This window comes from Larus michahellis, chromosome 12, assembly GCF_964199755.1.
Source record: "Larus michahellis chromosome 12, bLarMic1.1, whole genome shotgun sequence".
Taxonomy (NCBI): Eukaryota; Metazoa; Chordata; class Aves; order Charadriiformes; family Laridae; genus Larus; species Larus michahellis.
The window spans coordinates 1,265,960-1,291,275 of record NC_133907.1 but is presented as its reverse complement, the minus strand read 5'-3'; the positions used below and the strand labels follow the sequence as shown (position 1 = coordinate 1,291,275).

At 42.8% G+C, this 25,316-nt stretch overlaps 1 protein-coding gene across 4 annotated transcripts in view; it reads right to left on the bottom strand.

The window, feature by feature from the left end:
• Window positions 1–25,316, bottom strand: part of PHACTR3 (phosphatase and actin regulator 3) — a 114,416-nt gene that overhangs the window by 41,899 nt on the left and 47,201 nt on the right. For all 4 annotated transcript variants that reach the window (XM_074605582.1, XM_074605583.1, XM_074605585.1 and 1 more), the window contains exons 2-5: window positions 13,257–13,418; window positions 12,300–12,377; window positions 7,968–8,150; window positions 3,431–3,634 (exon numbers count right to left, since the gene is read on the bottom strand). In XM_074605582.1, the coding sequence (XP_074461683.1) occupies window positions 3,431–3,634; window positions 7,968–8,150; window positions 12,300–12,377; window positions 13,257–13,418 (627 nt within the window). The remainder of the gene's footprint in view (window positions 1–3,430; window positions 3,635–7,967; window positions 8,151–12,299; window positions 12,378–13,256; window positions 13,419–25,316) is intronic.

The window sequence follows — 25,316 nt, the reverse complement described above, 5'->3', positions numbered from 1 at the left end:
TGATTGCCGCACAGCTTAGACCTCTGTCTTTCATATGCCAGTTGAGGAAATGCCAAAATCATTATAATATGAGGATAATGTTTGCATAACAAAACTTGCCAAATGAAATCCAAATGAAAGATGTGGTATTGAGCACTAAGAAGAGAAAAGAAGGGTGGGGCAATGTAATCTTTTTTTACTCACAGATTCAGATATTTTTTATGCTGTGTAAGGATTTTATGAGAAATTAGACTTTGATATATACATTTCCCCAGCACCTGAGTCCAAAACACAGCGGACATTTCCCTGGATGTAAATTTCATAGTTTCACACTATTAAGATAACTGAACATCTGGCCTGAAAAAGATGCTGATTAGTTTTTCTGTTATGCAGTTCTCTTCCCCATGCCGCCTTCCCTTTTATCTCCATCCCAAGCCTCTGGCATATGGCGTTGTTTACACCAATAGCTCAGTCTGGGTGTAAAATGCAATGCGAGTTCTTCATACAGAAGGGTATTTCTTTTCTCTTGTTGCCACCTAGTGTTTTAAACAGGAATTTAAACTGACACAGCTTGTACAGCTTTTGTACAAACTTACAGATTATTTTTACTTTTTTTCACTTACTTTTGAGATAAATCCTTCAGTTCCTAGCAGAGAAAAACTTCTGCTCAGGGCAGGAGATCCTGAAATACCCATGTAAAAAGGACTTGGTTCCTATTAGCACCAGTAACTTACCCTAGAAAACTGGAGAGGATGAAAATAGATTTGCTTATTAACTTCAGTTATTAAATATTTCCTCTCAGGCCTATCATCCTGCATAATGGTTACCAACTACTCTGGTACATGCCTTTTCTTAAGTTCACTGCTGGAAATCTGGTAAGGGTAGTGCTGGGTGTCTGGAGAGCAGAACTTCTGAGGGCAAGAGCAAAAGCCCAAGTGGGAAGGAGAGCTCCTGTAGCCATACCCAAAATCAAACATCACAAATTTTTTTGAGAGTGGCAACATTAAAGCCTGGTCTCATTTTCACATTTCTCCTTCAATGAGGAGAGTTACATCGATATTACAATCTTCTCTGTTATTCCAGGAAAGATCTAACTTACTATTTTCTTAATTTTTGGAAGGCATTTTTGCACATTTCTCTCCCTCAAAACCCAGAACTCTAACCAATGTGCAGAGCTTCCTTCATCTCTCTATGCATCCAGGCAACAGGGGTCAAGCTAGTCCAAAAGTTGCACTATCTAAAATCTGAAAACGTCTGAAAGCACAAGGGTGTTTCTTCAAGTGTCTAGGTGCCCAGTGAGCAATATCTTGGCAATGAGACACTTTCCCACCCTGGAGCTCTGCCTGTGCTGCTCGGGGTGGCTGCCGTGGCCGGGAGACAGCCAACCTCTGCTTAGCAAAGGCGTCTTTTCGGCACTCAAGGGGATTTTGATTATGTGCTACTGTGGAGATGCCCAGAGGACGTTTATGATTGATCATTGCCCATTGAATCATGGCCTGAGGGGATGAAAAAAAACACCTCTTAAGCCACGTCATACCGCTGCACAGTGAGAGAGGGTGTCCATGATTTCTCAGAGGAAGAACCCTGGGTTCAGCTCAACCCTAAAGCAGGAAGGGAGGAGACTTTGTTTTATCTTTATACCTGCTTGTTCCTGGAACAGGTCAGGGGCCAATTCTGTCCTCATTGCTGCTTGGGCCAATATTGAGAGTTTCCTTAGATCACACCTTATTTGTCCTAATGACAGCTGTTCTGTGAATAATCTTGCAAAGTGATGCCTTGGCACCTTGCCCTGTTCCCCCTCTCTCTGTGATTAATTGGTGCTTGGCTTATTCCTCACTCCTGTGCTAACAGCATCTCTAACATTGTTAAGGGGGGAAGAAATTAAACACAAAAGAGCCTTTCAACCTCTTCGTATTCCTTTTCTTTCATGATCACTCTTTGTTTCTCTCTCCCCATACATTTGTATTCCCTTTCTGGCATTGACAGTGTTTGTTTAGTCTCAACGTACCACTGCCTCCGCATCCATACAAAAATAAACAAATGTATAATTGCTATTGATAAAGGGTCTGTAGTTACTGGAGTCGTTGAGAAAACTAAGACTTGTTCTTTGTGGAAAATTTAGATGAGAATGAAATAACAAAACTCAAAATATCTTGGATGTTAGAGGAAATACTTTGGTTAAGCAGCAAAATATCTAGACTCAAAAAGCTATGAAGTGCCTGGTGGAGCTGTAACCTTGTTACCCTCCATGGGGCAGGTTTTCCAAATGGCCTGCATCTCACGCAGAGCATGGCCTTCTCGTCAGTTGAGCAAACTCAAAAGGGTATCATGGTTGTGCCTGTCCATGTTGCAGGGTGGAAGGGGCAGGGTAGAGCCTCACTCATAGCAAAGAATGTTGAAACAATCTGGACAGCCACTCCCAAGAAGCATTATGATAACCATTTTGAATCCAGCTCCCACTTAAACTCTTCTGGCTTTTAAGCATGGGCAAAATATGGATATTTTTCCATAGGAAACAAATACTTGTAATTTTCCTCAAAAAGGCTGAAAACCAGTATTTTCTATGAACCCCAGGGGTCAGATCACAATGCCCTCTGATATTTTGCTTCCTGGCAACTTTGAAAACCCTATTCTTTGTGCCAATAAATGAGTGTGGATGCACATCAGGGCTGAGATAATGGCTGCCACTTAAAAGTCTAAATATCCAACTGGTCTGACATGTAGATGTCAGGACTTGATTCGAATGTGCAATAAGGCCCTTTTAACTGCTTTTACCATATGTAGGGGCCCTAAAATCAGAACTAAAATCATACTCACTTTAACACTCTTGCTGCAGTGCCAGAATGTTGGAAAACGTAACAACATTGGCAACACACTAGAAAATCAGGCCCAGGGGAATTGCTCTTGAAACATTCAATGAAGTCTGGCCCGAAGGATTGCTTTGTAGGAGCCAGGTGGATCACTTGTGCGTGTTCTGTGTAACTAGACCAGATTTCATAGTTCTACATTAGACCTACCCTAGAGAGTAAACCCTTCAGACAGAAACCTCTACAGAACCTATTGACTTGGACCTGGTTTGGGCTGTTGTACTGTCATACAGTGGGAGTCCAGCTAATGAAAACATTTAAATCTTCCTTGTCTTTTATGACATATCAATAGAGCATCTGATTCAGCAGATGTTTGCAGTTGGTTTGATTTGTTTTACATGTGTTTAGTGCAATAGACACACAACAAATAATCCCCTGAGAGATTCAAATAAATATGGGAAGTACAAAGATCAGAGTGTTGTTATCAGATAACCAGACCACTCCGGTTGAAATATGGAAATCATTCACAGCAGTTTGCGGCAATAGGCTTAACAAAGAATGTAACAAAAAAAATTCTATATAGTGCTATGTAGGCAAACAACATGCAAGGAGTGGGAAAGTCTGTACTGCCAGTAGTGACTGACCTGTTATGCTCTTTGTGATTTTGGAGATTGCCTTAGGTGGTGGAGCTGGGAGCAGCGGAGGGCTGGGAAGCTGTGCTGGGTTTCTTTCTGTCTGTTTCTGGGGGGAATCTGTGGATTCAGATACAAGTAAGGCTTGTGGACTGTCTTCAGATGCTGGCAGGCTGGCATCTTCTAATTCGTCTGTGGGTGCTGAAGTTTTCTTGGCTAGTAGGAAGATGAGTAAAATTAATGGAACACGAATTTAATAATGACAGGCCAGGGGACAATGCCAGGAACATTCAAAAGAACAGAACACATGACACACAGCTAGAAGCACTTCTTTTCCATAGTGAAGATGATTACTCTGTGAAATAGCCAACCAGCCAAGACAGGTAAAGAATAAAATGTATGAGGATATTGAAGAAATGTTAGTTTTGATGTTCCTGAGAAAACTGCTGAGCTTCCCTTACTTCCCCTAAAGCCTTTTTCTGTTTTTATTTTTTTGGGGTTTTTTTGTTTGGTTGGTTTTGGTTTTTTGTTTTTTTTTTTAATAAAGGAGGCAGCAAGACAAAGCAACTTTTGAGAACTGCAATGAATTTTCTTACAGCATGCAGCTGCAGTGGCAGAGTTACTGAATGAGTAGTTGTCTGTGCTAGGAACATGCAGCCGAAGGGCAATGAGTATCAAACTGGTAACATTACATGAAAGCTGACGTTCCAATTGTTTGTTGCACACATTTATTTTCATAATTTAATTTTTATCTTATTTAACACATGACTTCAGCTCGCATCCCAAGTCTTCTCTTACTGCACCTGACTGCAGAACTGTTGAGTCTTTCCTGAGGTTAAAGTTGATAACCAAGAAAAGACTGCCATTAAAAAGATTTGCCAGTGGATCTCAGAAACTAGTGTGGAACAGAGAATGGGTAAAGTACTTAAGAAAAACTTCAATCACCAAAGCCTTCATTTGAGATGGTGAAGCAGTGTTCATTTCAGGATTGTCTCCTGAAAGATGGGAAAAACACTTAGCTCTTAAAGTTAGTGCAGGCTGAATCACTGAGCAGTTCACCAAATTGACCTGGCTGTGATGAGAGCACGGGGGAATAGATCCAGAAAGGCATGAAGCTGAAGCAGGACATAGGGGAAATTTCAGCAATAAAGTCCAAAATTAACATCTTTGAATACTGCTCAGACACCAGCTGACTCAAACAGTGCTTAAACTCACAGAGTGCCTCAGTGACGTTCACACTCTGTTACGTCTCCTGATCTCTGCCTTGGCATACGTGGGGACCCACGGGGAGGCTTGAGCCTGACTCTAATGCAGGACCCCAGCCACAGCCAGGCTCTCACCAAACTGCACTTCCAGCCACTACAGGCTCAGTGGTAGCCATAAGGGTTATTTTTCTGACCCTAGCAAGTGAAGCAGTCATCCAAATGGGCAGATTGGTGTTTAAGTATCTCCTCACTATGAGAAAGGTCCAAACTGCTTGGGCTGGGTAAATGGCAAATCTCACTCCTTTTAGCATTCTGGATTGTCTAAACAAAGTATCTTTCCTTCCAAACCATTCTAGGCCATCTCCTAAAAACACAAAGCAGTGGGCACCCACTGCTGCCACGTCACAAATCTTTTCTTGGCTCGGTCATACGTCTTGTTTGGAATACAAATTCTCTGTATTAACGAACATTCAGCAGCGTTGTGTTCACAGTGGATGGGGAGGCACCAGAGCACTTAAGCAGTTGGAAACAATAGCATTGGCAAGATAATAGCATTTAATTTGTTGACAAACAGATTAATGAGTATGCCTAGAAGATGAGGAATGAGTATTTATCATTCAAAGACAGGGAAGTAGAATAAATATGAATCCTTAACAGGAATTCTTGTGACATTTGGCTTGATAGGAAAGCTGCCATATGTGATAGTTGCCTGAATTACAGAAGGAAATAATTATCTTTAAAATATACTTCGAGGGAAATGCTTTGTTCCAGGCTGGCATCACTTTGTATTTTTTTGCCTACTGCATAGAAGACAAAATGTGTAATAGAGGAAGAGAAAAATTAAGTCACTAACAGGTTACGTTACAGAAAGATCAAGAGCTCCAGTAGGTGTTAGTAGCTTGGCAGGAAAATTAGTCAGATTTCAGCACAATCCCCTGAGTAGAGCGATACTTTCTTCTGGCAGTAACTTCACTGAAATCAGTAGACCTCCCCATGACATGAAGTGCTGTTTGGCATGGATGCAGAGTAGCAGTCACAGTAGGACCTTTCCTTTAAAGAAGGTGGATCCAAAACACACTCGTCCTCAGTCAAACAGATTTTTTTGTTTCTGAACTCCATCCTGTTCAGAGAGTGGTATCACAAAAACAAACTGGCGTTGTGCACTCTTGTCTAAAAATGTCCATTTTACATTCCCTGCAAAAAATGGTTTGCTTCTGTTTTTTTTTCTGTGGTTATTTCTGGTAACAGCAGCACATGTTTGACTTGGTCTGAAGGCAGACCTGAGTCTTGACTATACAAACCTATTAACAACTTTCATACTGCAGAGTGAATATTATCCTGCTGAAAATATTCCAAGTGCTCAGCACTAGACTCCTTGCCAGAGTGACTAATTATTCATGGGGTGCCACTTGTCGAAATGCCACTAGGTAGAAATCCTCCCCTTGGGACTGCCCCCAGCCTATGGGCTGGGTTAGGTGGGAAAAACTGCCCTTTCTGCCTAGGCTCTTCTTTTGCTGTGTATTATCCAAACATGAAGTCTACAAATATTTCCTTTTGTTTCCTCCTCTTCCCCTCCCTGGCCTTCATCCCACATCCTCAAGATGAAATATGACATATTGGGTATAAAGCAAATATATTCATTTTGTTTCTAGCTGGTGAAATATTCACATGAATTTGTGGAAAGACACCTACTGCACTGGGCCTGGATTGAGCCCAAGGACAAACATTATAATGAACTCAACATTATAACAAACTTAGCAGTACACACTGACAATTTTGAAGAGCTTTCCCACACAAAGAATTCCTTAAGGCAGACTCACTAGAGGCAGGAATGGTAAAAGGCACAGACAGGGATAAATTAGCACAGAAAGACTAGATCAACAATAATTATTTTAAAAGCTGGAGGCCACCGATGAAGGAGGTAGGAAGATTTCCAACAAATAAGAGTGAAGTCTCGCAGACCAGGGAGACAGGAGAAGGTAATCCCACTGTTATTTTTTGGAACCTGGAGAAATTACACCTCAAAAAATGGAGGAAAATATATACAGAAGAGTTGTTCTAAGAACAGGGAAATGAATGGGTTTTGCCTCAATTAATTTTTAGGGTGATACAAAAGCAAACAGAGCCCTAGAGTTTGAAGAGAAAGGAAAACAGCACCGAGGCCTGTATCAATAGAAGCTGTCTGTGTCCGTTTCTCTATTTTGTCTCTATTTTAAGAGACAAAAAAGAGAGAGGATAAATCTTTAGAAGCCATAGAGAGTCCTTTGGGATATTTTGCGATGAAATGACACAGGTAGTTGAGATGAAGAAGGTGATGGAAAGGTGTTGCTAAGCTTACAAAAAAATCCTTGTGATGAGCAAACATGACAAGACATACTTTTTGGGAGGCAGAAGAGTTCCTGTTGTCAAAGGAATTAAGAGTGGAGTGGAGCTAGAAATGGGCCAAAAGAGCAATATTATATAAAAGCAAAACAGCAAAAGGGGAAAAAAATTGCATGGGTCATGGGAATGGAAAGGACAGGAGGAAAAGGAAGTGGGGAAGGATAAAGCAAAGAAACGGAAAACCCTTCAGAGAAAGATTTCTAGTCTGAGCTCCTGAGGCAGGGTGAGGGCACAAGCAGGCAGCGCCGCTGAGCAAACCCCGGCAGATAGGGGTGGGCTTGGTGAGAGTGGCTGGGGGCTAAACACTGACCGGAGGGAATGGGCAGGAAGATCCATAATCATTACATGGCACTCCACAAACGAGGATACAGCATTATCTCTGCAGCTTTGCATTTCTTGGTTGCCAGGAGGTGAACGGAAACCCTCCAGCTGCTGGGTTGTGCCTGGCTGCTCTGGTCCCAAGGAACTGCTGTCACGGACGAGCTCTGCTGGAGCATGGTTGCATGAAAGGAGCTTGGTTTAGCTTATTTGTGCTCCTGGTATTGAACTTCGCTTGTATTTGCAGCATGTCATAGACAGAGCGATGAACTGGACAGTGTAGCCTGTGTATTGACATTGTTCTCCCGAGCCAGGAGGTTTCAGGCTTGGCACAGAAATTTAAGAAATGTTTTTAAGAGAAGCATGGTTCATCTTCACAGCAGTCACTGCTAATACCAAAGGGGCACTATGCCAAGACTGAATCGTCTCGTAATCCAACTAATCCCATTACGCCAAGCTTTGTGTAGTCCCCCAGGTTGGTAGCAGTCTCAAAAATCACCGTTTTTAAGTATGGGTATGGGCTGAGCTGAACAAGGTGCTCTGACCCTCTAATGCACTGACATATTTGACACCTCATAAAACAGCTCAGCAGAAATATTTTTTTAACATTTTATAATTTTTTGCAAGCATTTTATATGCTATACCTGCATCTTCTTTCAGCTCATCCGAATGCAGCTCCTCATCAAGCGAGGTCACATTTGTTGTGGCTGCTGTTGTACTCTCTTGCTGCACCTCTTCTGAGGCAAGCGCCTGGCACACAGGAGCTGGAGGGTCACTCTGTGTTGCTCTTGTGGCATCATCACCAGTGCAGGCTTTGCCTTCGGTATCTAAAAAACCAAATCATTTAATCTTAACTAAAGCACGAGCAGTGAAAGCTGAAACTCCCTGCCATTCTCTTGGGAAGTCTCAAGGCTGATAGTGCTCAGGGGACCGAGATTTGTCTTAGAGCAGCACCTGATTTCTAACAGTGCTGAGCATCTGTAATGCAAAACTTGTGGAGACCAGCCCATCTGGATACTACTATCCACCCAGACTCCTCAACGAGGCACCTTTTTCTGTGGGCATCCAGCAGCCTGGGCAAATGGCCGCTGTGCATGTACAGGAAGGCTGCTGTACCCTGGGAGGCCCTGCACAAGCGTGGGGAATCAGAGGGCTCGGGGAGGAGGCAGTTCTTTGCACGAGCAGAGCTCATGGTGCAGCGCCTGCACAAGCTGGTCTGTCGTGTCTGAGTTGTGTCAAGCGCCGCGCACTACACACTGCATCCAGCTGCCCCAGCAGTAACGCCAGAGCCTCGCCGGAGACAAGCCTGCTAATATTCCCTACCATGCTGCAGGCCTTGAGCATAGCTCTAGTTACTTAGCTTTGAAAAGCGTGTCCTGTGTGATTGAGCTGATCAGAAATTCAAATCCCTCTTCATGCAGACCTAGAAACTGCTCCCTTTGCTTACTCTTACAGATTTTTGTGCCAGTGATCCCTGCAGCTGTACGCATCTTGATGACTGAAGCTTTTCTAGTATTCTCCTATTCAGGCAAGAGTCCTCAGAATACAAACTATCCTTTTACTTCACGACTCCCTCAGAATTTACAAGATCTACATCACTGTCGCAAACTAAAGCCATTACTTCCCGCTCTAGCCAGCGCCCCACGCTGGTGGACGTGCCTGCTGTCCACCCCGACCTCCGCGGTTGTACTGCTCAGCCCTGGGCACTCCTCTCTGGAATCTCCGGACAGGGCTATGGTTTCTTGCAATGTTATCATGACAAGTTTCTTGAACGTTGATTTAAAATAGCCAACATTCACAGCTACTCCTTTTTAATACTCTTTGGACAATCTGCAGAGTAATTTATTATGCTTTTGGGTAAGGGTATCAGATTTTGGCCCAGAGATGCTGCGGAAGGGATGCAGTATTTTTGTACGCTGAGCTCACTCAGTCTGCCTCATAATCACGTTTGGTGAAAAGTTACTGTTCTTAAAATAGCCCCTGCAGTAGCACAGTTGCTATGATACAGGGAAGGGGAGGGGGAAAAAGTTCATTGCCTACATTTCAGCTCATTGTGAAGGCGGCCTATACATAATCATCGGTGTATTACCAGCTGCCTGCGTTATTTGACAGGCAGCCCGCATCCCTCAGTGCTGTAAGTGCAGCTACCTCTGACCGGTTTTGTGCTCACAATGGGGACAAATGCTGGGGGAAGCTCCCTAAATGTTTTCAAGGTAACTCTGCTTTGCACATTCCTCACATCCTTCGGAAAGGCAAGCTGCAGAACAGCTGTGCCACAATGAAACCGCAGTCAGAGGCATCAGTTCCTTCAGATCCCGCCCGACGGAAAGTGTAATGACTAATGAAGTAATGACAAGCAGAAGACAGCCCTGTTGAAGAGTTTCTGTTGAGGAGTGTCTGAGACTCACAACAGTGATGTTCCTGGTAGGAAATGATCCGCGCGTGCTTAGATCAAAGTGGATGTGCTGCTTCGATTGGTAGTGGGTCCCAACGCCTTATTTTAGAGATAGTTCAGGGACAGGAGAAAGCACAGACCTTAGATCCACCGGAAAGGAAAGCAGCAGAGTCTCCTGGGTATTGCAAGGTGATCGTAGCTGGGAATGAATCCCACTGTATGCCAGACCCTGGTCTCTGGAACCTCCTCCAGGGTGCAAGTGGTTCCCTGAGTGAAGCTGTGTGTCAGGTTCAGGAGTTTCCCAGGGGCAGAGCTGGGGAGCAGAGGAGGGCGGAAGGGCTGTGCCGCCGCGCGGTGAGCCTGGCCAGCTGGGGCTGGGGGTTGTGTGAGGAGACAGGGTGACATAACCTGGTGGGATGACTCATCTCCAAAGCAGGGACGCTGCAGTTCCACCCTGGGCTGCTCGCAGATTGGTGCGGATTCTGCGCTAGCTCTGTGGTTTGCTTGGAGCCAAACAGCCTAGTGCAAAATGCTGCGTGACAGACCCTGTGCTACGGGACTGGAGTGTGACACAGCTGTTGTAAATGCATGAAGCAGATTTGGAGATTTCTCAGGCTAGAGCTTCATCCCAGTTTGGGCTATTTATGAAAGTGAGCAGGAATGAGGTCCCTGGAAGTGGAGAAGAGCCTGATGAATTAGAGGGATTTTAGGATTTATGGTAGTCTTTTAGCATAGTATTGCTGCTTTGGCAATTGCAACTTACTGCATAAAGGAGGACTTAGCCTTGAAACTGCTGCCGCTTCAGCTCAGTCCAAGTAGGGCACTAATCATTTACTGAGAATTATTTGGGTCAATTTTTGATTCCAGCTAATAAGCCGCTTCTCCTAATAATGTACTAAAGTAACCCTGGAGATTCACGACACTCTGTAAAGGAAAATAGCTTGCAGGTGGCTGCAGTGTCCTTCAAGTGACTGTCAGCCATTCTTTCCTGTCTGGGCCGCAGGGCGGTACTGAGCACTTGTGCCATGTGTGTGGGAGCGGTAGGCGACTTCACTGCAGGCAGGTGAGCAGTCTGTGTGCACCTGCCTCTGTGGAAGCGCAGCTTGTCATCACTTCTCAGGGGGCTATATGTATTTATTTAAACTATTTTAATCTTGTTAAAATGATCTTGCAATTTAGCATCACCTGTTTCTCTCCCAGACAGTTCTTTGTGCATACCAGAGGTTTATTGATTCATTATTATTACCTTTTAATGTGCTCTACAGAAGTTTTATTTTACTGTGCTTTGGCAAAGCTCTAGATACCCATGTCTTCAAATTCATAGCTTGCAGGGATCTTCCGTACTTCTAACAGACAGAAATGGGGTGTGTAGTGTCTATCCTGTAGCGCTAACAGTCTAATAGGGCAAGTAATTATCTAGAATCATAAGAGACACAAAGAGTTCAATGGACAGAATTAAAAATGAGCTTTCTAAAAACTTCCAATTTAGAATAAACTCGTGGTTTGATAGATTTTTTTTTAACTTGAACATAAAACTCATATTAAAATATATCCCAAAAGTAATATGAAAATAGCTTTACTGCAATGAAAAAAATCCTGTTTAAAATGCTCTTTTTCTAACTCTTCAGTTGCTCGATTACGCTCCAGCAAAATATCACTGACTATTGTCCCACAGGCTATTTATAGGCATGGCATTTGTTTTATACAAAGAAGCTCAATTATTAGTTTCAAAGAACCTAATTTCTATCTGTCGGATTGGTCAAACTCAAAAGGCCAATCTTTCTTCATGATGGTACTTTCTGCTATAAAGTTTTCAAAGTAAAGATGAATTTATTTGTTTTATCTCTGTTTAGGTGGGAATGGCAATTGGGATGTTGTCCATAACATCGGGAGCTCACTTGATCTTGCAGAAATAGTCACCTCAATGTCTGTCTTCCTTGAACATCTGTTGGGGCTTTTACAGAACCACCGGCCTTTGTGCGTATTTCTGACACTTTACCAGCTTTCATTCAGCTGTGAGTTCCGTGAATTCTGCTGAACCTGGTTTGTACTCAGGGAAGCTTTAAAATGACACTACCAAATGCTTCACTTTTCTATGTGAATGAGAAACAGGCAGAATAGTCACAAACTTGGTTTACCAGAAAGACAGCTGGAAACATCAGATTAGTATCATTTTATGAGATTTGGATTCATGGGTTGTACATGTTAGCTGAATGCATCTGGATGTTTAAGTTCGTATTTATACCAACTTTAGCAGACTTTCTTGGCAGTAGGGTTTAGCTAGGTTTCGAGCAATTGCATGAAACATACATACCAGCTCAGACTTGCACCATGTATAAATCAAGGGAAGATGGAGTTGCATTCAAGATGGTAAAACATCAAAAATTAAACTGCATGGATTGACTGCAGCAGGGAAGAATTTGAAGAAAGACATGCTTAATGCAGATACTGAATTTTTCTCTCTGATTGGATTGAATGTTTTCCTTTTATTAGTTTGATTGTTAGGTTTCTTCTTTTGCAATCGTGTTTCCTATTGTCCTGAAAAAGACTCCAATAAAAAGGATGAAGAATTTTTACTTACCTTGTTCCATCATCTCCAGAAGGCCTTTCTTAATGAGTTCATCCCGACCTTGTCGTGCTGCCATCTTCTTCTCCAGCACTGCATGTAGTGGCATAACACAGCACCAGTTAACAACAGAGTATTCATATAACGGAGTGAGAAAGATGCAATGTGGAAATTCCCTCTAGTCTCAACTATTGTGTGCTTGGAAAGAACTGCAGGGATTTTGTTTTGGGGAGCACGGACTGGTCAGCCTGTTTGTGCATTTTCCTTTGTTAAAAGAGCTGTAAAATCAGCCACATGTACAGCTGAGATTTATGATCTAACCTGCTGTCTGATCACACCGAGTGCAGTGTAACGGGGATATTAGAGCCTTCATGCTGTTTAATATAGCCCGTTGGAGCTGCCTCAGGAAGCGGCGTCCTTTACTGCGACACTGCGCTGGATATCAGGGCAAGTGCAGGGAATTGCTCCATCCTATTTTAGGAAAAGGCGAGTGAGTTTGTCTCCTGGGACATCCCTGGAGACCAGCGAGAGCATGCAGTGCTGTGTGCTGGGCTCCTTCCCTGCAGAGACAGCTGCTTCAGGGAAGGCATTTTACGTGCTCTAGCTCCCTTCTGTCGCTTTTCATAATGTTACTGTGACCTATATAATCTTCACCCCAAATAAAAGGGGTGATGATACTTGGGGCCATACACGTAGCCTGTTTTGGAGAAGAGACAGCCCATGAAAAGCAGACTGTGTTGAGTCTTGTGCTTCCCTCTTGTATTTTGACCTTTTCTTCTAAATGTACTATATTGTATTATATAGGAAGTCAGCCTATATGGGCTCTTTCTAGCCTTAAACATCATTAATTTGTAATGTGCTGAAATCTCTGAATTAGGTTTAGATCAGGTCACCATTAGCATTTTCTAGGTAAGCAAATTTCGGCCAAGCTAAGCTTTGCTCTGTGCAGCATCACTCTTGTTCTCATCCTACCTGCAGATGTCTGCTTTAGCTTCTCGTTTTTCTTTTTCCGCCACTTCCATGGTTTGAAGATCCTGCCCAGTGTTGCCAGTTTGCTGTTCCGCCTCACTGGTGGAGTTCGAATCCCTGAGACCAAGTAGTCAGAACGCATTGCAGGGGACTGCTCCATCTCATCTGAGAGGGGAAGAGAGAGGAAAGCCAGCTGTTGAACAGAATGCTTCAGCGTAGTCTTAAAAAGGGGAGGCAAATGGAGGCTCACCAGCTAACAAGCATTAGGTCTAGTCACCAGGGTAAGCAAGCTTTCTGTATGAAAGGAAGTCTCTGCATCGCTGGAGCCAGCGGCCAGGCTGAGGGACCCCAGTCAGAGTCTGGGGTCAGTGTTCAGTCTCCCCGTGCCAGCCCGGTGCTTCCTAGCAGCGGCTCTCGGGGTGCTGGTCTTGCGCAGTGCCTGTCTGGATGCCAAAAGTTTCAGTATCTCCACTCCTGCCGTACCTCGTGGATTAATGGGGGCTGTTAGGCCACAGAGAGGGGGCTGTGCTGAATTTGTACACCCTGTGCTTTATTCCGTAGCTCTCCTACCTTTGTCCGTGCCTGGTACTCACCAAGGTAATGGTGTTGCTCTGCCTCCCAAGGGCTGCGTGTGACTGCGTTACAGCCTTCTGAAACGCGGAGCGCTGAGAGCTCCCAATAGCTCTAATAGGCGCAATAGAAATTTAACACATCTGTAAATTGTAAATCAGGCCCATGCGGCCTCCAGTTAATCATATAAATGTAATGTTCATTTAGAAAAATTTAGACCTTTATGAAAAGCTGAGAGGAAGTGTGAGAAAGCTCAGGCCCCTTCTGAATTCCCAGCTTCCAGTTCTGTTCTCAGGCCACAGGATATTGCTGCCTTTTAAATGAACTCTTTTCACATAAGCTAACGCAGAACACTCTGATTTGTGTGAGCTAATGCTAATCTTTTATATAAGAATAGTTTGTTTGATATGTGCTATGTAAGTAAAATCTATCGTGCAAATTTATTCCTTGAGGAAGCTAAAGGGAAAATTCTTTCCCTTTTGTCCAGCCAAGCCACAGGAATTCAGAGATAATGCTTCGCTGGAAAAGCAATTTAGGTATTTTTAATATTTTGTCTTGAAAATAGGCTGTAAGTTTGGCGTATAGACAAGTCTTGCACAAAACAATGCATACTGACTATTCACAGTTGTGTGCTAGCCCGTACCATGGAAGGAAGTAGCACAGTTCCATAAATGGGGTTATTGATGGCTTTACTGAGATTCGTATTTGAGCACCAACACAGTGATTGTTAAAAGAGAAGCTGCCATCAGTCATCAGACATGTTACATGAATAAAAACTGAACGACAATTTGTATTTTATTTTTTTTTTCAACAATCAGCTATGATTTAAATGAGCAATGTGGAGCTATGAACATATGTATGTTTCCAGGTAATTTCTCTCTGGGACAACAGCATTTATCATAAATTGCTTTATGACTGCAAGATAAAAACTCTACAGCCTCTTCTAGGCTTTGTTTTTAAGTTAACAGGGTGAAAATGCTTAAATCACAGCATGGAGGTGGGGATTTCCAAGTAAACAGGAAACAATTTTTGGAAGATTATTAAACACAGCAGGGGAATGAACACATTCCTCCTCTTCCATTTAATTTTGAAAATACTGGTAATAGAGATGAATCATTCAGTGAAGGCAAACTAAAAACTTGGCCACGTGAACTACCAGAACAGAGAAAAGGCTATAACAATTCCCCCCTCTCCGCCTTGTGCATGCCCAGTGAATTTGTCTTTCTGTGTACTGAATTTAGAGCATCTTTTGTCTCATTCCACAGGCTTTATCTTGGCATTTAATTTAAAATTTATGTAAAAATACATTTTTGCCTTTGAAAGAATGGTGTCTACGCAAGGTGCTATTTAAGCTTTACAGTTTGGAGGTCAATATTGAGAGCAGAAACTAGCAATGAGCCTAGCACAGAAGGAGGGCAGTCGCCTACAGACCACAGCTGGAGTGCCAAGATATCATGCTCCTTTCCTAGTTGGGTATTCAAAAATGAGAAGTACCGCAGAAATAACCTTTGAAGAAGTAGAGCTGCTCTTGATTACAGAGATGGCAACGAGAATGGAAAATGGCAGAGCAGATCTGCTATAAATTTGCTATTATGATTACTTTAAAGCTGTAAGAGGGGCCTCAGAAAATAGCATCTGGCCATTTCTTGTGATATCCCTTGAATGGGAATGGAAACATTCACAAAATTAGCTCATCTCCAAAGAGCTGTAGATCAGACTGTAAATCAGACCCTTGTCCCTGGAAGCTACAACGGAGTAGGACAGTCTCAGTTCGGCCGTCCCTGGTCCTTGCTTGTGAGACTGCACTGCTGCTCAAGCACTTCCTGCCAGCCCAGGAATTTCTCAAGCGTGCAAGTGAAGCTTAAATAAGGAGCTGATTTAAAGCAGTATCTTGGCAAGTTACTGATCCTACTGCAATTCATTCAGGATGTAGATGTCTGCAAAGTGGTTTAGGCATCATCCACATGTCTTGTTTAATACTGGTAGCATGAGATCATTTTACCTTTTTTGCCGGATGGCAGGGGATGTAGACAGAACCAGGAAGTCAGTCAAACCCAAGCCTATGTGTGTCTAGCAGCGTTTACTGTCCCAGATATCCCCCTATGAAAGTGAATGGGGAGATACTGCCAAGGCACTAAGAATTCCCTAAGTGCCCTGTACTTTCTACCAGCCCTGTCAACCGGGTTTCTTCCATCCCCTTCTGCCCTCTTGGGTGTGGAAATGTACGGATTTTATGCCTTAGACTTTGGTTACAGATTAAATAAAGATAGAAATCAAATGTCAAAGAAGGAATAGTAGCTAAAACAAATGTTCCGGTGGAGGTTTTCGTGGGCTTTTAAAATTTATTAATGCTTCTCGTGGGGTACAGACAGTTCTTAAGCAAATGGTTTTATCACCTGGTACATTCTCACCATATGCAGTTCCTACACAGTGCGTTTGGAGAGATGGACACAAATAAAAATAGATAGAGACACAGTAAGACAGATGTCCTGAAGTCATAAATAACAAGGAAATGGTCTCACTAGCAATAAGAATCACAAGAAAGCCCTTGGAGCTTCTCATTTCCAGTCAGTTCATTTTTTTCTTGGTTGTGGGTTGGCTGCTTGGGAGATAAGAAGTTGACAGCACAAAAAGCAGTTCCCACGTACAGCAATGAATACTGAAGGAGAAGGCACGCCTAAATATCAACCAGTTCCTGCAGCCAACAAGCTGCCAAGACTTGCCAACCCTCCAACCACTCTGTGAAATATTCAGCACATTTTTTTAATCTGCAGTCAATATTTTAATTATGCTAACTGTTCTGTGGAATAGTGCAGTTATTTCTCCCAGAGCCTGATAGCCTGAGGCCAGGCCACGCAGTTACATAGAGGATGTCTGCAAAATAGAAACAGCCGAGAGCCAAATCAAGACTCTCCAAATCAGCAGGGAGAAATGAGCAACAGCTTAACTAGCTGTGTAATGTAGAAGGATGAGAGGCAGTCGTTATACAGGGTCAAGCAAGCACAAGCTTAACCCACAGCCCAGCAGCCGAACCCTACCCAACACAGAGAGGCCGGGCTCTGCTTGGCCATCGCTGCTGAGACAGACCAATTGGTCCCGCACTGTCCCACAAGGAGACAGTCATCAGCCCTGTGGGGCCAGAGGATTTTCCTCTGACTGAAGCTTTTTGGCTGCTTATACCAAAATTACTTTCAAGTCCCTGCTGTGCCCTATTGAGGGCAAAGTCTTCTGTGCTGGAGCTCCAGGTCCAAACCAAACTCCTCATCTGTCACACAGTTGTCATCTGCTCTGTGTGTGTCAAAGGGGTGGGAATGAATGTGGCTGTGCTGCTGGGCAAGTGCCTCATCCAGCGCTAGCTGGAGTAAGTTCTAGAGCTCCTAATGGTGGCCAAGGGTGTGATGTCTGAGACATCGCAAATCAGTGAGGGGAGAGGTCCTGACCTGATGGCTGTTGCCCTGCAGTGCCGCTCTGGGCTGCAGAGTAAACCAGGCAACAGAGAAGGAGGAAGCAAACCATAATATTCATTACAGGGTCTGACTCCTCAGAAAGTCTGAGCATCTGCAGCTTCTGTTTACATCAGCAGCACTTCTGGTTGATCAGCATTTCTGAAAAATGTCCCACTGCTTTCTTCTCTAAAATATTGTGGTGACTTCTTTTCCTCTTAGTCTCTTCTCTAGAGGAATCATGCATGGATCGTGCAGTTTTTCTGCACGTTGAAGCTTTCCCATTTACAGATGTCATGTCCTGACTCTATCCCATCCAACCTCCCACAGAAGTGGGGCAGGAGCACGGAAAATTTGTGTCCTGGATGTGTGATGGAAGAGTGCCTTAATGCCTGCACATAGCCTTCACTGATACAGCAGATGGTTTTGGTGCTGAGACAGCCACGTCTGGGTGATAACAGCATTGTGAAGTCAGGCACTGGGTTTAGTCGGCTAGGTCTGTCTTCTTGGGCTTCTCATGACGAGCCAAAGTGTCTGTAGCTTGACGCCTGGGTTGCTGCTGGCAGCGAGTGCTGGCTGCGCTCGGCAGGCTGCTGTGTGGCAGTGGGGAACACCAGGAGCACAGAGCCGAGTTACGCTGCCCTTGCCACGGGGAGAGGCTGTGAGAGACGTGGGATGCCCTCCCATGAATACGCAAATTGCAGCAATAAGTTTATGGGAAGATGAAGGATGCTTTATCTTCCAGAATTTTAATGTTCTGGGAGTTTGGTAACTTAAATTCATGGTAATGGAAGTTGTGCCTTGCTAAATCCTCTGTGTATGCTGGTAGGAGAAGGACCACTGAAAGATCTGCAACCTGCAGGCAGTTTAAAAATAACACAGCAGACAAGAGCTGCAGGCAAATCTGTAAGGCAGGCGTGCTCTGTTTTCTGATGAATTGGTTTGTAATGCAGCTCTGCATGTTCTCCCTGTTACTGTCATTGCATTTGTCTTTGCAACTCAGATACAGAGTTAAAAAAGGAAAAAAAGGTTCCCTTTGGTCCACTCTGAGGGTAGAGACAGTGAGTGGAATCAAAATGACCTATTTGGCTTTTGGGACTTTACCACTGCTAACATTCAGTGCTGCCTAGAATTGGTGTCTACCCCTGAAAAGGACGTTAAGGAGGCTGTCACAGGGAGAGCTCAGCGTTTAAAGGGTTCGTGTCTGCTGCTGCTCAGTCCCCAGTCACGCAAGCCAGCCGTTCGTGAGGGTAGCCAAGAAATGGCGCTTCTCTACAAAGGGTGCTCTGTACAGAGGGTACTTCTCACCCAGTGAGAGAAACCTGCAGGGGAAAGAAGGCAGAAAGGTTGCCTTGGTTTTAGAGTATCCTCATCTTTAGGTAGGAGAATTAGCAGCAGGAACAAACCCCTTTTTCCTTAGTTTAGCGTCCTAAAAGAGGAAGAACTGATGACAATGATTGAATCTGCAGGATAGGGGTAAATTGTTTGTGTCTAGGAGCCTTTGAACACTTCTGTTATGTTCCAGAGAAGCAGGATTCAAACCAAAGAGCTTTTTTCTTGCGCTAGTTAGATGTTTCCTGTGATGGAGCTCTTCCTTGTTCTAAAAATATTTTGTCACCTGCATTTCTGCAGCCATGCTCTCTTTCTTGACTGACTTTGAAAGAAAACTGCAGTGGAATGTTCCAGTTTGAAGTTTCCATTTCAGCTTTTTGAACACACAGTATTTTGATTTTTACAATTTTGAATGACTGCTAGAAATTAGAAGTTAAAATTAGAGATGAGAAAAAAGCTTTTTATGAACCTGAAATGTATTTAATTTTTGAAGGACTTTTTGTTTGAAGCTCTGAATGTTTCAATGTTGGTTTGGGTTGGTTTGGAGAAATTTACACAGAATCCTTTGTAAAACAGAAAACCTGGTTCCTAACGGTTTAGTTATTCAGAAAAGGCAAGGTACCTGTAGTACATTATTGAATGTAATCATAAGCTAATTTTGGATGCACAGCTGCTGATGTGACACAGATTATTGCTCTGACACATCATATCTGTTACACCAGAAAAATACTGAAACAAAGTAGGGAAAATTACAGAAAATTCAGGCATTTACCTGTCCAAATGTTTAGGTTTTGTATGGTCAACAGTGCAGGTAAAAATGGCTTAAATTCTCATCTCTTTGTTAGCAAAATTGTAATCCTTTATGTTCATGATTTCCCGCCTTGGATTTCATCTCACCCAATAGTTTAACCTCATGAGGAAGCAGATGGATAGTGGGCCAGGCCCATCCACACCATACCCGCGGCATTCATCGAGTTACCTTGGGGGAGAACCTGGCACAGTAAATTTGTGCAGACTTCAGACTCATGGAGATACATGGAGGCAGGGTGAAAATATGAAGATAAATGGCAGAATGACAAAGGGGAATAGAGTCCTTTATGAGCTCTGTATCCAAAACAGCTCTGGGTTCAGCTTCCACGGAGTACAGGCTGTTCTTGGGCTGTATCACCTTTCTTTTAGCCGGCTGGTATGAATCCTGATCTGGCTTTTGTACCTCCCTGCATGAAAATGCAGGTTACTGTGCTTTCCTTTCTACCTTTCGTGTGGTCTCCAGAGTCTGAGCTTCCGTTTTCACTTCATGCTCAAATGTTTGTCATGTATCCTTGTTCTATAATTTCCACTGCTCTTTAGTATGTTAAATTACGATTTAACATTTTTCTTTAATTGAAGGAGGAAAAAAAACCCCAAAACATAATTTGTGGGTGGTAGGAGGGGGCTGTGCTTGCCAGGGGAGTTTATTTCCATTCTGTCATGTTGAGCCTCCCTTCAAAGTATTTGGATTTTAAAACCAGCTTTAGCTGAAATGAACAGGGAAACAGATTATACCTATCAAAGGAAAGAAAGCAGGGAAGTGGCAACTTCAGCTAAATCTCTTAGATAAAAATACGCCTTATATGCTTGAGATTTGTGATTTCTTCCAGAAAATGTTCCTTCAGGAAGTTGACATATCACCTAACAGCATTACCGCCATATGAGCCAAGGTGCAAAGAAATTAATCAGGAACGTTTCATGCTTTTGGATCATTGTGTCAAGTCCCAGTAGCACCTTCTGTGATTTACAATGCACAGTCTGACATTAGCAATTCATTAACAAAATAAGTTTTTCGGTGTTTGCGTAAAGGAACCCACAACATGCTTTACCTGGATAAGGAAGAACTAAATAACAGTTAGAAAATGAGACTAATGAAGGATTGCTGTATAATCACAGTAACTTCAGTTACTCGAGCCTGTGCAATATATTCTTTTGAGAGGGGAAACTTGACATTTGCACGTCTCTCACCCAGTGAGAGCTTGCTCAGGCAGCAGACAGAGCAGCATCTCCTGAGATTCACAAACAATCTATTCCAATAAAGTCAAACGAGCACTGCCTCTGCAGAGGGCCAAGAGCCAGACTGCACCAAGCCTTGTCCATCCTGCATCTGCAAGGGGTTTTGTCCCACCCACATTACAAATTCCAGGACTGGGCGGTTTCCCCAAGCCTCTCGGAGAGATGCTGTTCTGCAGCACGAGGGAGGCCAAGCCCAGCAAGTACAGGAACACCTTGAATTAGGCTTTCATGCACTCGTAGTAGTAAAGCTCTTATCTGCACTGCAGGACCAGTGTTTCATCACCTGCAGTTGTTTAATTAGCTGTAGCCTTGCTGCAAACCTGTTGAAAGGATGTTTTTTATAGCTTCCTCAGGGAGTCTGCAGACTGAAACACACCCTGTGCTGTCTCCAAGAGGCACCTTCAGATCCATTTCACTGCAGCGCATCCCTGATAGCAGTTACATTTAGAGGGTCGTGTAACGCCCAGGGAAGTCATTGGTGGAAGAGCACCATGCTTGTGAACAGGAATTACGCATTGCTTTTTTCTGGGATTCGTGCCCCAGAATTGATCTGCTTAAAGTTTCTTCTGTTCATGGGAGTCTGTCTGTCAGACGTACAATCAGCTCTCACTTTGTATCCATCCCGAGCTTGTATATTAGAGAAATAATCAAATCCTCATGTTCTGTGAACTTTTATGCCCTTGAAATTTAATGCATAATTTCCTTCTTCCCTCGAACGCACCACAGCTCTCTGCTGGTGCTCTGTCACTGTTCAATGCCACTACTGCAGATAGAAAACATTCTGCTTTGTGAAATGTGAGAGCATCTGCCTTTTTTTTCTTGCTTCCTTTATCACTTCTGCTGCTTTGCACTTTCACTTTCCTTATGGCCATTGGCAACAAATACACATTAGTTACGTCTTTGGTGCATACTCCAGGCCTGCTATGCAGAACAGGACAGAGATTTGGAAGGAGAAATACTTAGGCAACAAAAATATGACATAAACCAGATCAGCTACAGAGAAAGGTAGATAGAAAACAGTCACAGTGACTGAACTGAACTTTTGTCTAAAGGTTATACATCCAATTTGGCTCCTTGTAAAACTGTTGTAAAGTTGCCAGTGATTTCTACATTTGGTTGGTATGTAAATTGTGATGAAACACTTTTTATAGGGGGTAATATCACTTGAATGAATGGTTAAATACTTTCTAGAGATGGCTCGGTCTGCTTCACATAGCGTTCTGTAAATCTGAGTCACATATAGGAAATACTTTGAGGGCAGCATTGTTTGTAAAGATCCATTTACCCCACTGTGTACTGGTATTTTCCAAAAAGGCAATTATACTAAATACTCAGCAGTCTTCAAAAGACAGCAAGGTACCACAGACCCTCTGTTGTCCTCAGCATCCTTGAAAACACAGAGAAAACAGTCAGACAGTACAAAGTTCCCGTGGGCAATGGCACTTCTCAACTCTTCAATCTTGTGTTAAAGTTAACGTTGTCTGCTCCTTACCAGGGCACTATGTCAAGGCTCAGATAAGGGCTTTAAAGCACTGACCTAACAAAACTGCAACATGCTTACCTGTAGACATCTGAATATCTTTAAAAATTAATGAGTTCCTGGGAGGTCCATACCTTAAAAATTAAGATTCTGCTTCCCAACTGATGGGCTCTGGTTAACCATCTTTAAAATGCTAATAGAGCAATATGCCTTTTAAAATGAAATTCTTTGCTGGTCAAGGGCCAAGAGAAATAGTTACTTATCACATTTCCTGTAGTGATTATCACTGTTTGTCTGAAACAAGACCACAATCTATTCCTAATGGGAATGGTAGGATCTTCAGGGCAAGGAATGAGCATGGAAATCATTCAAAATGTATAAAGATCTCTCCTCTGCAGCTCTTGGAATGACTCCATTCCAGGTTGCTTTCTTCTTGTATTATAGGAGCTAGGAAAAATAAACTACTGAGTGTTTCAGTCTGCAGACTCCCTGAGGAAGCTAGAAAAAATCCTTGCCCTGTGTAAGAGATATAAGAATACAGAGACAATGTCCCATGTGGCAACAACAAAATGAGACCTTGGCAGGAGAACAGCGATCTCTGTCCATTAACTCTCTCTGTCGCCCAGCAGCCAGGCAGGGAGAACAGCCATGAAAGTAACTGCTTTTCCTTTTTTCCTTTTGCTAATGCACTGTGGTGGCTGTGTCTACGTTAGCCAGTAGTGCAGCCCGTTGGAAGCGGGTCTGTGAACAGCTGCTGCTGAGGACTCAACATCTTCTGGCGTGCGTCTGTTAAGTGGTGTGCTCATGTGACTCTAACTTGACAGAGAATGAGCTCTTTCCTTACAAAGTGCAAAGGAAACAAGATTCTTCTTTAAAACAAAAATGCCAACCAAACTAAATAACCAGCCTTCCAAAAATGACTAAGAATTTCTGCATTTTCTTTCCAGAGAACGGATAAAGGTTATTATTTCTCTTACTAAATTACAAGATTCAAAAGCCCCTAAACATACATGCACATTCCTATGCGTTGTTGGTACCAAGAGTCACTAACTTTCATCAAGACTTTGGCCCTTAAATTTTTGGTAAAGTAAAAATTCCCTTGTATTGTGTTTTAGCCCATATTACAGCTTCACTGAAATGTCTATACACTACACTTGGCTGGTATATATCCCTATATCCAGCGTGGCATGTGTCTCCCTAGAGCCCTTCAGCAAGACGTTTTAGCATCAAAGAAATTGCTATGCATAAATGAACAAAATAGATATAATGACAATTTCAAACTTGCTAGAATGATGCTATGGTTGTGACAGAAAAAGTAAATTTAATGCACAGACGGACGAGTTTCTTTTAGCTTGTTCTTGTCTAAGGTTTGTAGTGCACTGAATTTAGTGGAGAAAGGGCTTTGCATTCAACCAGAGTTCTACTGATGTCATTAATTGCAGTGAGTCTTTATGCAGTTCAGTGCAAGAACTGAGTTTTGTATGAATTTTTGACACCATAAAGTGTTCTTTCCACACAAACTCAACAATTGTTGCTGAAAACAAGTCAGAAAATACATCATAATTTCTTGAGATGGTTACATTTGAAAGAAGGGGAGAGAAGTGTCTTAAATACCATTTTACTATTCATGTTCTTTTCAAGCAGAAACTTTGTGGGCTAGTTAGGTGGCACTGCTTACAATAACTTCAAAGGTCACATTAGAAACCTGAACAATATGTTTGCAGATGGTCAGGATCTCTAGGAATATTAGGCAATAGTATGTAGAGGCATGATGTTTAATGACTACAGTGCTTACACCGTCTTGGAAAGAACTAGCTTAAGCTGAAATAAACAGAGGAGAAAGGAGGTAGCATACAGCCATATTCAAAGTAGGTACAAAGAATGCCATGAGTTAAACCGAAACGAGAAATGGTCTTTTTGATATTTTAAAATCTACTAGCAGCATTTTCATTTCAAAGTCCATAGCAGCATTGGTGAAGGTTCCCCACATCTGCCTCGAAGTGCCTGGGAGGTTTCCCTAAGCGTCACCATGCGGCCAATGCGTCAGGCGTTGTCCTGCTTGCCCTAGAGCAGCCTGCAGACGGAACAGGAGCGGCTGGAGCAACTCTGAGTTGCACGAGAGTTTCCTACTAATAATTTTCCCCATGGCTTTGTCAACGCAACTTAGCGGTCGGGGCCAGCATGGTGGATATGGAGCGGCTTAAATCTGCCTTGGTATAGCAAACCCTCTCTGTGCTGTGTTACACATACATACAGAAATTGCTGATCGAAATTCTGTTCTGCACATTTTGTCTGAAGAGGTAAGATTGACCCAGTTCTACATTTACAGACTTAATTTATAATGGAATGGTGTAAAAAAAAATAATGATGAGATTCTACAATATTGAGAAGTGTCTAGGGAGCACGTGATGACACTTCTGTTCTGCTGGTCGGTGCTTATGCAAAAGAACAAAAAATAACTACTGTTTTCAAAATTAAAAGCATGTCAGGAGGCTGTGTCTTTCTAGAAAAAGGTTTTGTTAATTTTACCGGCAACAGGTTTTAAATTCATGGCTTTTTTAAGACTAACAATTGCAGGCAGTTCTTTGGTGTCTAGTGCTTGATTTTCATTTGGGTCATGTTTTTGAGGAGGAATCATCTAATGAATGTTTTTCTAACATTTGTCTTTCATCAGCAAGAATATTTGGACTTTTTCCTCGTTTCTTTTTTTAATTTTATTTTATTATTTTTTTATGCAAAAGGGAAAACCAGATCTGTGACAAAACTTTCATTTTAAAACCACCATAGAATATGAACTGAAATTCTATCTCAATGCATGAGGTTTTTATTAAACAAGTAAATAATAGTCTTGTTCACTTCAACCATATCCTGGGCCTGTTTTTATAAGCCTCACAAAGCCCAAGTAGCGTAGAAGAAAAACCAGCATGGAATATTTTTACCCTGTCTGACCTAAATTTATGTATTTTTTAGTTCTTCCAAGAGAAAGAGAAGTGGAATAACTGCTCCCTCTTCTCAGTTTCTTTTCAGCTTTCATATTTTAACTGTGTTCTCAGCTGCTTGCATGAGTCATGGAGAGCTGGAAACAGGACCCCCCCCTCATCTTATAATAGCTGCTTCCTCAGGAGGCAGCCTATGTGTGTTTTGGGGTATACCACTAAAAAGCCACCAAAATCTCCTGAAAGCTTCTTAGTG